General features: G+C 39.4%; 1 protein-coding gene across 4 annotated transcripts; it reads left to right on the top strand.

Moving 5' to 3' along the window:
• Positions 1 to 185: 185 nt before the first annotated feature.
• On the top strand, positions 186 to 16,531 carry kdm4ab (lysine (K)-specific demethylase 4A, genome duplicate b). 4 transcript variants are annotated; one of them, XM_026313103.1, is made up of 23 exons: positions 186 to 326; positions 1,264 to 1,425; positions 1,759 to 1,934; positions 2,101 to 2,215; positions 2,385 to 2,578; positions 2,994 to 3,043; positions 3,167 to 3,270; positions 3,350 to 3,487; positions 3,676 to 3,902; positions 4,773 to 4,939; positions 5,040 to 5,719; positions 6,104 to 6,202; positions 6,402 to 6,510; positions 6,758 to 6,933; positions 7,187 to 7,400; positions 7,532 to 7,611; positions 8,711 to 8,766; positions 10,385 to 10,493; positions 11,461 to 11,652; positions 13,041 to 13,211; positions 13,337 to 13,456; positions 14,122 to 14,214; positions 14,363 to 16,531. In XM_026313103.1, exons 2-23 carry the CDS (start codon positions 1,285 to 1,287, stop codon positions 14,498 to 14,500), a joined length of 3,549 nt encoding a protein of 1,182 aa, XP_026168888.1. In that variant the 5' UTR covers positions 186 to 326; positions 1,264 to 1,284; the 3' UTR covers positions 14,501 to 16,531. The 4 variants fall into 4 exon arrangements, with proteins under 4 accessions (XP_026168888.1, XP_026168887.1, XP_026168890.1 ...); XM_026313102.1 differs by having other exon boundaries at positions 6,399 to 6,510; XM_026313105.1 differs by lacking the exon at positions 6,104 to 6,202.
• Positions 16,532 to 16,747: the final 216 nt, after the last annotated feature.

The following is a 16,747-nucleotide window of genomic DNA, read 5'->3' as shown; positions in this document are numbered from 1 at the left end:
ATAAATACAAGACAATGAATAAGAGGTTAATACTTAACTACATGTGTACGTCCAAGTGACTAAATGTTTTAAACCTTTCTATCCGTCTGAAGAGGGGACATGAGAGCAGCCCTCTGATTGGCTGAGCGTGTCCCATGCGTGTTGTGGTAAACAAAATCCGAGGTGCGCGTGCATGCGTACAAGCGGTAATGGAGGACAGTGATCTATTCACAGGGGGCTTAGTTAGCAAGCTGTCTTCTCTCTCTTTTCTCCACAGCTGTTGTTTTTGTCCAACACTGGGTGTTTACATCGCCGGGTACAGCGTCTGAGTCACCCGGGGAGAGGTGGTAAGTAATTACATATCGAGTTATTTTACGGTGATCCCAGAATGTTAGCTTCTTAACTCACAATGCTATCCGGAGAGCTGAACTAGCCGGAACTGCTCAACAGCTAATGTCGATGGTAGGGATCGGGTGCAGACTATTTCCTGGAAAAGACATTAGCGACTTGGCGGATGGTAGTTTGTGTCTGTATTATCTGTAATTCTTATCAGTTGTTGCTTTAAGGAATAAACTAGTTGTAATTTTATAACTTGGAATATCTTACAATAAGCTGTCTTAAAGCTGTCCCGCTTCGAGTTTGCTAACAACACACTACGAATGAGCTGGAGTGGATGTAATGTCGCTTTGGAGGATTCTGTGATTCGGGTAATAGTCACATCCCATTTCGGTGTTAACGTGAAGTAGCTAGTTGTCGTGTTATTGTTTCCTTTTCATTTGACACAATCAGAAAAGAATGCAAGTTTTATGTTAGTGGTGTGCTCTGATTTTCGCAGTCCTGTATCGGTACTTGGTCAGAGCCGGGATAAATGGGACTTCAGTGCTGTGCTGAATGTGCTATTAGACTGAGCTATGTGTCATTAGCACTCGAGCTAACGTTAGCTGGCTAAGCATCCACAGTCGGGCCGAGTTAAAGAGACGCTTAGAGACGAGGTCTCAGCCAATCAGGTGCGGCTGTAGCTTTCCCAACCCTATCCAGACTAAAATGCAGAAATATACATGCATATCTTGTGATGGTTACTTTCTGCGAAATATTATTTTGTTGTTTTATTTTATGTATTTTTATTTTTAGCCATACGTTCTAATGCAATAATTCATGTTGGGCTTTGTGGTGCAGGCCCAGATACAAAAGGCAGTTACAGGTGCTTAGGGATGTTGTTTTCATTATGGTAAATCTCAAAATCATATCAAAAAACAGCATTTTTTTTCCTTTTTAATTGTTCAGGAGCTGCCATTGAGTTCTGGGATGGCATCAGACATGGTTTCCCAAAACCATGGTTCCAAGGGGATCATGACTTTTTACCCCTCTGCTGAGGAATTCAAGAACTTCAGCCGCTACATTGCGTACATAGAGTCCCAGGGGGCACATAAAGCAGGCCTGGCCAAAGTAAGTAATACTGAGCATGTATTTACATACGCTATGTTCAAATTCATTGTAGTGCTTGTGGAATCCTATTTATTAGTGGCAAAAATGCAGAGCAAATATTAAAATCTAACAAGGCTACAGTCATCAGTTATGTCATAATTTATGATGGCTATTATAAAAGTAGGTTTTGGGTCTGTATCTCATAAATTATCTAGACAAAAAGGGTGATCTGTTCTTTAAATAACATGCATTGCAAACATGCATTCTTTAGCAGCAGAGGTGAATAATCTTAATAACACAGTTAATCACAGTGTTGAAAAAACAATAACTCATTGTCCACTTTCCTCCTTCAAGATTGTCCCACCAAAGGAATGGAAGCCTAGGAAGTCTTATGATGATATAGATGATTTGATGATACCAGCACCTATTCAGCAGGTGGTGACAGGCCAGTCAGGCCTTTTCACACAGTACAACATTCAGAAGAAGGCCATGACTGTCAAAGAGTTCCGCAAGACTGCCAACAGTGACAAGTGAGAAGCACAAACACTTGAGCCTATTTTTCCTTCACCAATTATAAAATTTGTTTTATTATGTATTTCAATAATCTCAACTGTTTCTTTAACCTAATACACGTTTTGTGATACTGAACTTTCATTTATGGTTTTGGTAGTCATAAACTGTTAATGCTGTTCATAGGTTCTGTAGTCCACATTATGATGACTTTGAGGAACTGGAAAGAAAGTACTGGAAGAATGTAACATTCAACCCTCCAATATATGGGGCAGATGTTAATGGAACCCTGTACGACCCTGTGAGTTGACAGTCCTGGCTGTCTTGAATTTTCATTATTAGTATTTTCTTTTTCCTTGTGTACCTATTGACATGATAACATAACTGACCATGCTGATGCTTACCACCACTTGAAGAGTATGATTCAGCTTTCATCTGTTATTATTGTGTTATTTGCTCTACTACTGCAGGAAGTCAAAGAGTGGAACATATGCCGTCTAGGCACCATTTTGGATACAGTTGAACATGACAGCGGTATCACTATTGAGGGTGTTAATACACCCTACTTGTATTTTGGAATGTGGAAGACCACGTTTGCATGGCACACCGAAGACATGGATCTCTACAGTATCAACTACTTACATTTTGGGGAGCCGAAATCATGGTAAAGACACTGACTCCTTTTTTTTTTTTTTTTTTTTTAATTTAATCTGATACAGAAATAAAGCTGGTATTCAATTACACATTATTAAATAATTAGTATATTCAAATAACAAAAAATGAAATTGGTATACAAATTGCAAGATCAAAAATTGTGCAATCCCAAGAAATAATGTATAACATTTGAGGGTCTTATGTAATACGCAATAGGTAGACCATATAGTTAACCATTTAGCTAAAATAGGCTGACTACCACAGCACAGCACTGGGTGGCATTAGTTTGTTTTTTTATCTATGATGTATCTTGTATTTGGATGAGAAAACCTACGATAAATTAAAGCTATTTGAGCAGATGGATAAATGTACAATTCACAGTATCTGTTTAGTGTAAGTGAGTAGACTCATTTGACTCTCTGCAGGTATTGTGTTCCTCCAGAGCATGGGAAACGATTGGAGCGTTTGGCTAAAGGTATGACACCAGTGGAATATTTTAATCAGATGTCTGCCTAGCATAAAGCTCTCTAAAATAATGTGAAGTCTCATGTGTCCTAATTATCTATGCCAGTGCAACATCTGTTTTTTCTTCTTATAGGGTTCTTTCCTGGTAGTGCCCAAAATTGTGAGGCCTTTTTGAGGCACAAGATGACGCTCATTTCTCCTTCTATACTCAAGAAATATGGCATCCCGTTTGAAAAAGTATGAGTAGAAATGTGTTCATTTGAATTTCAAATGCATGTATTTCTCATTTACTAATTATTTTATTAATCTTTTTAAGATTACTCAGGAGGCTGGTGAGTTTATGGTAACTTTCCCCTATGCCTATCATGCTGGTTTCAACCATGGCTTCAACTGTGCAGAATCCACCAACTTTGCAACAGAGAGATGGATTGAGTATGGGAAGCAAGCAGTTTTGGTGAGGACCTCCAAATGAGAGCATTGAAAACAACACTTAATTTGAATCAAATGTTATTTTTCAACAAGAATATATGCATACACATTCATATAGTCATTTGTATGTTTATAGATGTACAGTACTTGCAATAATTTTTGCTGTTACATTTGTCGTTTAAGTCAGTGTTTTTATGTCTTTACCCTCTGTAGTGCTCATGCCGTAAAGACATGGTAAAAATTTCCATGGATGTGTTTGTGAAGAAGTTCCAGCCGGGTCGCTATGAACAGTGGCTTGCAGGGCGAGATGTGGTACCCATAGACCACTCACGGCCCACCCCGGAGGCTAGGGAGTTTCTAGGGGACTCTTTCAATGACATCACCAGCAACAGTAACAGTAGCTCTGTAGAGAGTTGTGGGGAGGATGGAGAGAGGAAGAGGTAGGTCATTTACTACAGAAAGGAACAGCCTAATATGTGTGTGTTATTATTATTATTATTATTTTTTAATCGATTACACAGTGAAATGTAGTACATATTTTGCAATATAAACATAGTATTGGACTAGAATATTGCTTGTGTAGTACACATTAAGTTTAAACCCAGTATGTTTTCAGTGTTCTCACCACTACATAACTGATCACATTGTGACGGTTGGCAAATTTCATTTTGTCGGGCTATACAAAGTTGAAAATCTTTGGAGGGAGGGAATTTTGGAAGGTATTTGACAATATAAAGCTCCTTTTCTACTGGAACTTACCAACCTGTAACTGGGAGCTTCCCAAGCAGAGGCGGTTGGTACTTTTTACTGTTTTTTTTTTTTTTTTTTTCCCCCCAGAGATACATTGACTATGTAGATTCTGGTTCTTGACTAAAAGCGATAGAAAGTTGGGAGAAAAAAAAGCACAACCAGTTTAGTTGTGAGTTCACAAGTTCTTTTGGTGGAAAAGGGGCTTAAGAAGCAGCTTTGATGAAAGATACTGGCCTCTTTGGAAACTGACATTTGAATGGCTGCTAAAAACATCCACAGCCTCCTTTTGTGGTTTAAGCAATAGTAGAAGCAACTCAAATAATTTGTCACTATGGTACTTTTCTCTCTTTTGAGTAAATTAAAATGAAGAAAACAGAGCAGAGTTGTCTGTTTTTTATATATTTGTGTTTTATTTTTCATAAATGGATTAAAATGTAAAGAAGAAGACAAGTAAATTAAGTGTTCTGTACAAACCCCTGATTATTGAAAACAAATAGATGTGTTATCAAGGTATTCTGTTTTCAATCTCTGCTACTTGTCTTCCTTTGGTAAACCATCAGTGCTACCCAGAGGATAGAGACCAAGAGACACAGGGTGTGTCTGGAGGTGCCTGAGGAGGTTGTTCCCAAAGATGAAGATGAAGAAAATGAAGGGCAGTATGGGAAACGTCCAAGGCTAAGCCTTATCCCGCCACGTGCTATGTTGCAAGACTGCAAAAGAAATAAAGGTATGTGAGTAATTGTTCTCATTTCCTGCAGGGAAGACACCTCTAATATTGATTGTTTTCCCCATCACTTTCTAAAGACAGACCTCTGCTTAATTTACAGGCCCACCAAAGTTGGTTGTCACGCCAACCAAGCTCACTTTAATGGATCCATTTCATAGAGGCCTGACCCAAAGTAACAGTGATGGAGGCCGTCCTCCTCATTATACCAAGACCCGTGCACCTGCAATCTCATCTCAATCACAGGCCAGAAATGGGCACGTGTCAGTTTCAGTAGCACCAACATGGACAGAAGCCACAGCCCAGCCTGCACGCAAAATGGGGGTAGCCAGTCTGCTCTTCCACAGGACACTGAGTCCAAAAGACACTCTTCAAGTGCACAGCTATACTCTAGAAAAACAACGGCAACCTCACACACAGCTCCAGGTGCACAGCTATGCCAGAGAACATCAACCCCGTCATCTCCAGCACAAAACCTGCACACTGTCACACACACAAATTCAGTCTTCCCCCCAGGCACCAAAGTGTGAAAGTACAGAGCCACAGTCAGAACCTAAAGTCATTCTTACCAAAGTAGCACGGAATGAATCGCAAGCGAAGAGTCCTGTGGAGCAGAACCAAGAGGAGGACAAACCCAAAATGTCAGCGCCTGTTGTGGCTCAGGCTGAAGTGAAAACGCCTGAAGTGAAGACGCCTGAAGTGGAGCCCATCAACACCTCTGCCTCCTCCCCGACTCAACCACAATCTCCAGAGTTGGAAGCTCCCAAAAATAACAAGCGAAAGGTTTGTGTTTTTCTCTTTGACATTCACATCACAGATGCTACTGATAAAGACATCACACCTGTATTAGCACCGGTTATGTTGTTGAGTATGGTGCAGGCACTGCCGTTTCTGTTGAGCTAATACATCTTATACTTGATGTCTTTGCTTAATTTTGAATGTAGGTACTATAAAAAAGTAATAAGACTTTTTGGTGGCTCTGTACTGGTGTGTTTTTCTTGTATAATGTGTCTGCATACTAATCTCTTTAAACTTAGCATTAGTATTAATTACTACTAACAAAACAGCTCATGATGTCGTCTCTGGTCCCTGAATACATAATATATTAGGCATTATTCCAAAATCAGCCATGAGTGATCAATGTTATTCATGCTGTTCAAACTACAGAGTAACCAATGCCCCCTTGTGGACAGTGGCATTATCATTCTGAAAGACACCGTTCCTGTCAGGGAACCAATTCATGAGATGAAGGTGAACACTCATCATGTAAGTAAATAAAAGCTGTAACCAAATCAGTAAAGGCCTGATTGAACTTAATGTATACAAACCAGACAGAGCTCCAAATATGCCTTATTGCAGGGAGATGTCATGGCAACTGATGTTATGTATGTTAATGGCTGCATATATGTTATTATCCTTGTTTTGTTTTTGAAGTTTTGTTTTGCTATACTTGTTTCTCCAGCAGGTGGCGGAAGAGCAGTCATACTGCAAGTCAGTGGTGAAGAAGCAGCAGGCACAGCTCCGTAAGCTACCTCGTCACCACCCTCTAATCAGAGAGGTGCAGAGCGATGAAGGTATACAGTTTATTTTCATAATGTAGTAGTATGTTATGTGCAGATACAGAGCACTCTATTGACAGTATACATTTATGTCATTTTGACTTACTCTTACGGCAGTACATTTTTCTTCCTATGAAATTTTAAATTTCTCACCTTTTATTTTTTTCATCATGGCACCTATTTTTTCTAAAACCTGATCTGTACACCACCATCTTTGTTCACACTGCCACTCTGGTTTCGGATCCTGCCATCTTCCCTGCAGATGTGTATATAGATATGGAGGGTGAGCAAGAGGAGAAAGAGGAGTGGGCGAAGCCACTAACCCAACTTTGGCAGTGTCAGCCTTACAACCCTCAGGCAGAGAGGGAGTATAACATGATGATGGGCAAGCATGCCCCCTTCTGCTCCATCTGTCTGCTCTTCCACACTTACCATCAGGTGATAACTAAAAGCATTTTCTGGTTTTGTCAATTTAGTTGTGATATTTGAGTTTTTACCATCCTTTCACACCAACCTTCAGTGAGATCTCAGTTGTCTAAGATTACATTTATTTGGCATTAATAGCAATAAACCTTTAGGTCTAACTAAAGTTATCAGCTTGACATTATAGTCAGTGGTGTTTGAATTATGTTGACACTATGGTACATTAATTTGGTACTTACCGGTTATTCATTATTTTTCCTACTTCAAGTCTGAGTCCCCCAGTGGGAGTTCCAGCATGACGTTGGTGAACTGTTCAGGAGGCCGCCAGTGGTCCAAACCACTCATTCCAGAAATGTGTTTTAACACACAAAGCAGCAAGACGAACGATAGTGGGGAGGGACAGCTGTCTAACCCTCATGTAGCAGAGGACGGGACCAGTCAGTTGATCAGCTGTGCTCAGTGCTGTGTCCGTGTACATACCAGTAAGCCCCTTTCCATAAGATAGGATAAGATTTTAATAAATAATAAAGTAACAACCACAAGGTGTGTGCTGCATCTGAAACAATAAGTGGATCAATGAATGGACCACATGTTCTTTTCTTTTCCTGTTCAGGTTGTTATGGTGTGACAAGGGAGGAAGCAGAGCAAGATGACTGGCTGTGTGCCCGCTGTGAGGCTGATGCCACCAACGAGGTTAGTTAATTGGACTAGGATACCTACATCAGATACTCACTATTTCAAGACCAATAATTTAGATCAAAGAAAGTTGTTTACATGGTCAGTTTCCCCAGATAGATCAGTGCCAGTGGCTGACCGCTCACTGTGACCAGTGTGTAAAACATGAAAGAGGAACTTTAATGCGCCAATTCAGACACATTCAGGCATGTCACATGGAGATATCATGCACATAAATGAGGTTGATTCCATCCTAAAAGTAATTTCTAATTTTACCCCAAAACACTAGAGCAGCAACACAAAGTTAGCTTGTACTGAACTAGTGTTTTATAGCATTCACACTCACAGCTCCACTTCTTTTTCCACAGTTAAATAAACATGGTTATCTGTAGTGCCACTTCCTTTTTTTGAGACAGTGAATTTCCTTTACGTGTCACTGTTTGTGGAATTTTATTTTTCCCCAACTTTGTTTGTAAAATTTATCTTTAAATTTCCTTTGCTTTCAGCAGACCTGTCTGCTCAGAACAATAGATGAAAAATTGTGGCCCAGTTTTGGCACAGACACCTTTGACCAATGGTTCACTATATAGTTCTTAGTGACACCTCATACATCTTTCATGTCATACAGAATCTGTGAGCTGAAAGATGTTGGAAGCATATTAAGAATTTTTTTTGTTTTTTGTTTTAATGCCATTTTTCTCAAAGGAACTCCAGCTATTTCTCATGTTGACGTGGCAAAGAACTGCATCATCAACGATATGATATCTCCTGAGTACTGAGTGAATCAACTTTGTGTGAAAGGTTTACTGTAACATTTTGAATGTTCTTCCTGTAGTGTTTTGCGTAATAGATGTGAAGAAAGAAGTGTCAGACTGGAACAGGTTTTAAATGTTGTTATCATGCAACAGGTTGGAAGAAAATGCTGTGAGGCGTTTCTGGCCATACCAGTTGTGCAGTGGGTATCTGCTTGACTGCATTAGAATCAGTTTACACTATAAACAGTATAAAGCAAAACATCATATGTTCTAACATTCAGATTATAGGTGAAAAGACAAAGAAACTCCCAGAGTTACTGTGTTCAAAACTAACAGACATTGTTGTGTGTTTCTTTCATTAGGACTGCTGCCTCTGTTCCCTCAGGGGTGGAGCTCTACAGCGAGCAAACAATGACAAGTGAGTAATGCTAGCAAGTCATAGTCGGCACTGAAGTTGTACAGTTTTTGAGGAGGACATATACTTTTTTGAATTTGAGATCTTACACAGTGTCACATTTGAGGTCATATAAGCATCTGTTCCTTTACTTAGAAGCCATCATGTTCACAGCCAAAAGCTGCTGAAAATACTCAACGAGGATTATGATGTTTATGAAACAGGCCAGGCAGTGTGAATGTGACTGGCTGCTACACAGCAGATTGCTACCTATGTAGCCTGTTTCAGTGTGTTATTGCTGAAATTCATGTGGTGGTTGAGCCACTCGGGCTAAGTGCAAACATGTACATGCATGTTTCACGTTTCACGTGCACAACCAATTTGTGGTTAAACTTCATCTCTGAGTGCACAGTAAGTCAGTGTCTGTTTAAAGAAATAACAGTTCTATCAGTCAGCTGTCTTGAATGGCTCCTGACAGTGCGGGATATATTTAGATGTGACCGTTTCTGTCAAATATGTGTCAGTATCTTAGTGTCATCTTATATGAATCCTACAGTTACTACAGGCTGGACTATAGCATTGCAGTTTTTCCTTTTTTGTGTTGTACATTTGTGGTTTATATAAGTATTGTAAAATGGAATATTATTCAGGAGGGGCCACTTACTGACTTTGTAGTACCACAGTCAAGAATGATCTCAGGGTGTCCGCGGATCCTTAAAAAGTCTTAAATTCCATATTATACAACTAAGGCCTTAATTAGCATTAAAATGTCTTAAATTCGCGTTTCAAAGGTCTTAAAATGAAATCTACCCCATAAAGAAGATTTTATTTTCATCTTGAAATCAATTTGAAAGCCTTTTGCGTATTTGTTACGCAGAACAAAATAGGCGGAACCAACTAAAATACGCGTTTGAGGGGAGTTTACACACGCTTTCCGGCAGCTGCGGGAAAGTTTCAGCATTAGTCTTTTGCCATGGGTAAATGTAAATTTAATGACAATTGGTTACAAAACCCTAATTTTGCGCCGTGGTTAAGTCCAGTTAGTGGCAACGTGTTCGAGGACCGGTGCAGGCTGTGCAAAAAAATGTAAAACTCGGAACAATGGGTATGAAAGCTTTGGAGACCCACATGCGGTGTGAATAAGACAAAGCGGCTGCGGAAACCTGTCGGAAAACACCTGGCATTTTATTTTTGTTTTAATAAATCAAACGGTGTGTAAACAGTTTATATCAATAAACAGTGTGTTATGGTAATTGGTTGTATTGTGGGATGTTTTATTTTATTTCTACAAAATTGGTCTTAAATTTCATTCAGCGTGGTATTAAAAAGGTCTTAAAAAGTCTTAAATCTAGCTCTTAGAAACGTGCAGATACCCTGGATCTTTAACGATTGGATTATAATCCTGGTTATTCCACTAACATGGTTTTTCATGGGGTTATTATTGTCATATGCTTTCCTGAACACATTGTTGCTTTAAGGGGATCTTTGCTTTGGGAAAGCTTGAGGTTTAGTCAGTTATAGATTTTGATGGTTTCTATGGTTTCTGTGTTTCTGAATGCATGTGCTGAAATTTGTAGAAACAGTCCACCCTGGACATTGAACTGTTTGTCCTGACTTTATTTCGTGTTTACTCTTCACACAGGTGGGTTCATGTGTTGTGTGCCATCACGGTGCTGGAAGCGCGCTTTGTCAACATCACTGAGCGGAGCCCCATTGACCTCTCTGCCATCCCACTGCCACGGTTTAGACTGGTAAGACTCGCAGAACTTACAGTGGGGTCGTGTATGATTGACAACACTATAGTGATTTAGGCCTGGGGACATGGTTTGTATCATTAGATGTAATGGTGATTCCTTTTTGACTTGATGTACAAGAATCCTGAAAGTAAACTGTACTTTCATCTTTGCAGTGTTTTTATTCTTTTTCTTTTCTTTTTAAATTTTCTGATTAGAAATATTTCTAGACCAACAGTAAAGGCAGCATTGCCTTTGTGGTGGTTGCCTGTGTGGTTGAAAGCATTCCTTTCCAACTGTGGTTTGTGTGTCTGACCCGTGTCATGATGCCTTTCTAATTCTCCTCATGTCATGTTGGGATGGCCCTATTTTTCCCACCGCCAAGCATGTTTGACGGATGGGGTTCTGGTAAACAGAGGCTGAGGACACGCATTTCGCCATAATGAAACTGATTTGGCCCCTGTTGGCTGAGCTTAATTTCACTTCTCCTTCTGCTTTTTTGGAGGCTGAGTAAAAGATGCCATTTCAGCTGCATAGCAGATGTGACTTTCTAATTATTCTGGCACTAATGCACAGCAAGGAAGTCTGGATTTTTCTCTGATTTGAATTGATTTTACTTGAAAGATTGACATTACAGGCTGCCCTAATGTTGAGGACAGCCTGTAATGTGCTTTCCAAGTGAAAGCAGTCTGTTGGAAATAATGCAGTACTTCTAAATAGGTATGCATGATGTCAAAACCTTATTAAATTATTAAAAGGAAGATGTGTAATTTCCCAATCTCATATCTGTGTTCCAGTTTGTGCCTGGATCTGCCCGTCTTTTACTCCCTTTGATATTTTTTTCTCTTCCTCACTCTCATCCTTCGCTCTTGGCTTGCTTCCTTTCTCTCCTTTCCTTCCTGCGTACATCCTTTATTTAAACCTGCTACATAACGTCAACTCTTGGCTCATATTCCCCATTCTTGTGTCTTTGTGTCTCCGGTAGAAATGTGTGTACTGCAGGAAACGGATAAAGAGGGAAGTGACAGGCTGCTGTGTGCAATGTTCCCATGGGCGCTGCTCCACAGCTTTTCACCCCACCTGCGCTCAGGCAGCTGGAATCCTCATGCACCCAGACGACTGGCCGTTCATCGTCTTCATCACCTGTCACAGACATAGGGCACCTGTCATACCGGAGGTAACATTAAAAAAAATAGTATGGCTGAAGTTAGGGACGTAGAAGCAAAAGATCATGTAATTTAATTAGGTCTTATTGAGATGTGACAGACAAATTCACTCACTTTTCACACATATTACTCCTGATTGTGAAAGCTGACATCCTTCTTTTTGGGAAACAGCTAAGTTTGTTCTATCTCGTCTTTTGAGAGTGCTTCTGTCTGTCAACACATGACTTTTTGATCTTCCCATAACATTTTATTCCACAAGTGGCCTATTAACTGCTGTATGTCAAACAATAGGTTGTAAAAAACAAAAAGGTGGCTACCATTGAAGCAGCAGGTCAATTCTACAGGAGGAAGGTGGCATAACCAGCTGGCCCAAACAAAACCTGGTTTTGAAAATGTGCTTTTGTATCCAGTCTGAATCCAGTATCAGATTAGTCATTGAATTGACATTAATTTTAATTAAACCTTAGACCTTTTGTTGGCAAAAGTTGTATTCTGGTTGCTTGCTGAGGCCCATCCTCAGTCAAACAGAAACACAGCAAGCAGAGACAGAGGCTGTACCTTAAATACCAAAGTTGTGTTTTATAAACCGCTAAGAGACAGTTTAGAACAGGCATCTTAACCACACACCAGACACACCAAATTTTACATTTGCACTCCTAATTTTCATTGAAATGCCATTATTTGAAAAGTTCCAATACCACTAGTTACCCTCCTCATTAATCTTTAGTCATTTTCCAGCTGTGTGTGTTCACTGGCAGATAAATCATTACCACTCTAATCGCAGCATCTGTTAAATTCTGTTGTCATTTGTTATTGTGCCAGAATGTGGCTGGTTGGTATAATTTTCAGCATCCAGTTTCCAGCATCTTGAGAGCTCTGTCCTATTGAAAAGCAGGATGTTTGTGAAGACTGTCTAGTTAGCCTTTCATCTTAACTTGTAGCTGGTTTAGGATAGTTGAGAAACTGCTTTTTCAGCTGTCAAATGCCCACAGGTGTTTTTACTTTAACAAATCTTCTTGCTACTTTGGTTCATTAATTGGGTGGTGACAAACATCGGTTTGGTCCCATCAAGGGATGTGTAGAGATAAAAATCATGTTCACTGAACGTAGATGAATGCTGTGAAGGTTTCTTTTTTGTACTGTTGTCACATATCTCAAACCTGTAAGTCTGGACCTTTTTAGTATCAGTTTTTATGCATGTATTTTGTTCAGTCAAGCCAGAGAGAACTGCAGAATTTATAGTGTACATATTACTGACCAAATGTTGTTGTAACCACCACAGTAGACTAATCCTTACAGACTTATCTTGCTGTTTATTGCGATACAAGCAATTGCCTGTGGGAGATAGCGCTGTGGAGTGATAAGCTTCAAGGAGTAATTCTCAGTTTCTGTCTATTAGCGCAACAAGTCTTCCATGCAGGAGCTGGCAGTGGGGCAGAAGGTGATCTGCAAGTACAAAAACGGCCGTTACTATCACAGTGAGCTACTGGAACTGACCACTGCCACCTTCTACGAGGTGGTGTTTGACGACGGGTCATATAGTGACAACCTCTTCCCTGAAGACATTGAGGTTAATAATTGCTTTCAAACGTCCTTAAAATTTTAATTTCTCCACTGTTGCATAGTGTAGTGACTGACAGATAAACTTAGAGAGACTTAAGCCTGAGTTCACCACCTGCTTTGATGCATTTACAGAACCGTGACTGTGTCCATCTCGGCCCACCAGCTGAAGGTGAGGCTGTTCAAGTGCGGTGGACAGATGGGTTGATATATGGAGGGAAGTTTGTAGCATCACACTCCATTCCCATGTACCTGGTAAACCTCCTCTTATCTTTCTCTGGTTCTGGCTCAATGCACTGTGATATGCATATATAATATAAAAGGGTTATTTATGTTGTTGCTAAAACCAGAAGGTGATGAATTGTGTCCCTAAACCTCAAAATGTACCAGATCTGAGTGGTTAAAAGTACATTTTATTAGGAGCCTGTGAGTTAAGTGCTTAAATTGCCATGTAATGAAAAAACTGGCTAAGGCAGCATTTATGGTGTTACATCAATGTCAAAACTAGAAGGTGCGAAAACATGACAAATATCGACCTGCACTTTTTAACAATTTGTGAACACAAATATCCTTTTTGTAAGCGCAAATGTGAAATTCGCGCACAGAAAGCTGCACATATTTTTATTATAAATTCACGCTCAAACTCCATTTGATAGAGGGAAACAAACACTGTTTGAGCATGATATTATGATAAGCATATATGCAGCTCTTTCTGTGCGTGAATTTCACATTTGTGTTCACAAGCACAAATGTTGAAACATGCAGATCTATATTTATCACTGTTTTTCGCCCTCTAGTTTTGACATCAATGTCATGCCATACTCATCCATTCAAATACATCCTCGATAGTGTAAATCTGAATCCACACTTTGTGTATTAATGGTTTCTCTTAATGTGTGCGTGTGTGTGCGTACACTCAGGTCGAGTTTGAGGATGGGTCTCAAATCAGTGTGAAGCGTGAAGACATCTATACTCTAAATGAGGATCTGCCCAAACGAGTGAAGTCACGAATGGTAATTTAAAGTGTTAAGCTAAATATAATTTTTTTTTTTTTTTTTTTTTTTTTTTTTTTTTTAGCTGGTTGTCTGAGATGTTTGTGTTTGAGAACTGTGGGTCCAACAAATGCTAATTTCTGTTTCTCATGTTTTGCCTGGTCCCCAGTCAGTGGCGTCAGACATGCGTTTCGAGCTCTTCACACAGAGCGAAGTCAAACAGAACTCGAAAAGGCAACGGGTCATCAACTCTCGATACAGAGAGGACTACATCGAGCCTGTCATTTACCGAGCCATAATGGAGTGACGTCCATTTCTTCCTCTTTTCAACACAGACAGCTCCAGGTCTCCTGGTCTGGATTCAGTTTTCTGGCTACTGCTCCTCTTCTTCCATTTGTATTTATAAACTACGGCTGGGACTTAAAAGAACTTTTGTGTGCATTGTATAACATTCTTAGACCTCTGTTTGTCACCATGCTCACTGCAGATTGTTTTCTCCCTGCATTTATTTTTTCCTTCTTCCCAGGAAGAAGCCATCAATGAATTATTAAATATGGAAAAGGTTGGACTATCTAACTGGCGGACAATGTCTTCTTTTTCTGTACAGCACATTTAGTGGCTGTCAAGTAAACACAACCTACTCTTGACTCCTGTTAATTTCATGATTTATGATAGGTTGATAGGTTGCAGTGGAGGAAATTAGGATTTGAGATAAGGTTTTAAGGGATGCCTTGTTTTTTGAGGTGTGTGTATTTTTTTAACAGAAGCAGAGCTGTACACATAGAGCCAATCAGCTGTTGATTAAATAACATTTTTACCCATCAATTTGATGAAGCAGGAACTGTGTTGAGTTGTAAGGAGATAATGTCTTATGGTCATTTTCAACAGATTTTATGTTCTCGTCACTTCATGTGTGTTAGCATGTCTTCTATGAGCATCAACATTTCATCTACTGTGAAGCTAGAGGACTAGGCAGGTTTTAGAGGCCCAAGCCTTACATGTCAAAGGGCCAAAGGTCTATTATAACGGTTGTTAATGTTATTATACTTAATTTATGCGAGTGCATCAAATTTGAGAACAAAGCTATTTTTGTCCTTTTCACAGTCTGTAGAGAAACTCAGATGTATTTATATTTATTATATTGATAGGTTTTCAAACATCCTGTTTTAAACTTCGAGACTTGCTTTCCCTTTCAAGTGTGAATGATTAGAAAGAAACTAAATGATTTTAAGCAAAAAGCACTTATTTTAACGTCCTGTCACAGGACATTTAGTATTTTGTAGGCTCATGGCAGACATGGGGACTTGAACTTAAGTCTCACTAATGTCTCTCACAGACGCACGCACACACACACACACACATACAAAGTGACTTGAGAAATGGACTTGGACTTGGCCGCAAAAGACTTGGGACTTGACTTGACCTCTAAATGTGTGACTTGTGATCATTGTATTTTTTTCGTGTTTATCAACATTAAGAAAATGTCTGATAACCTTAATGTCATTCCAAACCATGACTGTCAAAAATATGTCACAAGATCAGAGACACAATACAATAGAGACGCATTACTTCCACAAACTGGGCCTGCATTCAGAGTTAACTTCTAAACGTTAAGACAGCATATGAAGTAAATACTTTTATGTACATCATTTACCTGATTTTGTTTTCATATCACATCGCAATAGCTTGTTTGAAACGATCGTATACCAAACAATTAATCAATGCTCTTGCTGTTAGTAATAAAGGAGTGATGACAATGCAGTTCGTGCTTCAAATTCCTTAAATAATATCGTGCAGTTTTCTAAGCCGTGTGGACGGCTTGTAAGAGACCCTCATTTAAAATATACGGGACTTGAGACTTGACTAAAACTTGCAAAAAATGACTTAGGAGCAGCTCTGACACATGGCTTCCACTAAGTGTAGATTTTATTGTGGATCTGATAAAAGGTAGTTACAAATAAGCATTGTAATCAGGTTATTGATCCCAAATAAGACACAAGGCTCGACTGACGTTTGGTTCACTTTAACACCTGTGTAAATGCTTTGAAATATATGATTTTTATTTTTTGTGTGTGTAGAGGATTCCAAATCTAGTTTCTCAGGAGGATGTGGTGTGCAGACACCTTCAGCTAAGCCCATTTCATGGCTACCGTTGTCTCTAGTTTTCGTTAGGCCATTGTGCAAGGCTGCTTTTAAGTCTGTACACTCTTTGTAAACATCAGCTGTTTGAGTAAAGTTTGAAGTATAAAAAAAAGAAAAACTTTGTATAATTTACTTTGTTTGCAGCACATACCAGTGATCTGATTAAAGCACTGAGATTTGGGCAGTATTTCTATTAGACCTGTATTTTTCCCTTTTCTCCTGTTTCTTCTCTGGTTTCTGGTTGTTCATATCACTGCACTCTGTTGTTAATCAGATTTATCACTTTATTATTTTTAACAGTTGAATTGAACCCTTACAAGGATATTTAAGAGTTTGGAGATAGTACATTTAGTTATCTTGCATGTAGTGACATGCAGGCACCAACTTGTTGATGACTAATACATTGATTGTT

Source organism: Mastacembelus armatus, chromosome 17, assembly GCF_900324485.2.
Source record: "Mastacembelus armatus chromosome 17, fMasArm1.2, whole genome shotgun sequence".
Taxonomy (NCBI): Eukaryota; Metazoa; Chordata; class Actinopteri; order Synbranchiformes; family Mastacembelidae; genus Mastacembelus; species Mastacembelus armatus.
This window is presented reverse-complemented; position numbering and strand designations above follow the sequence as displayed.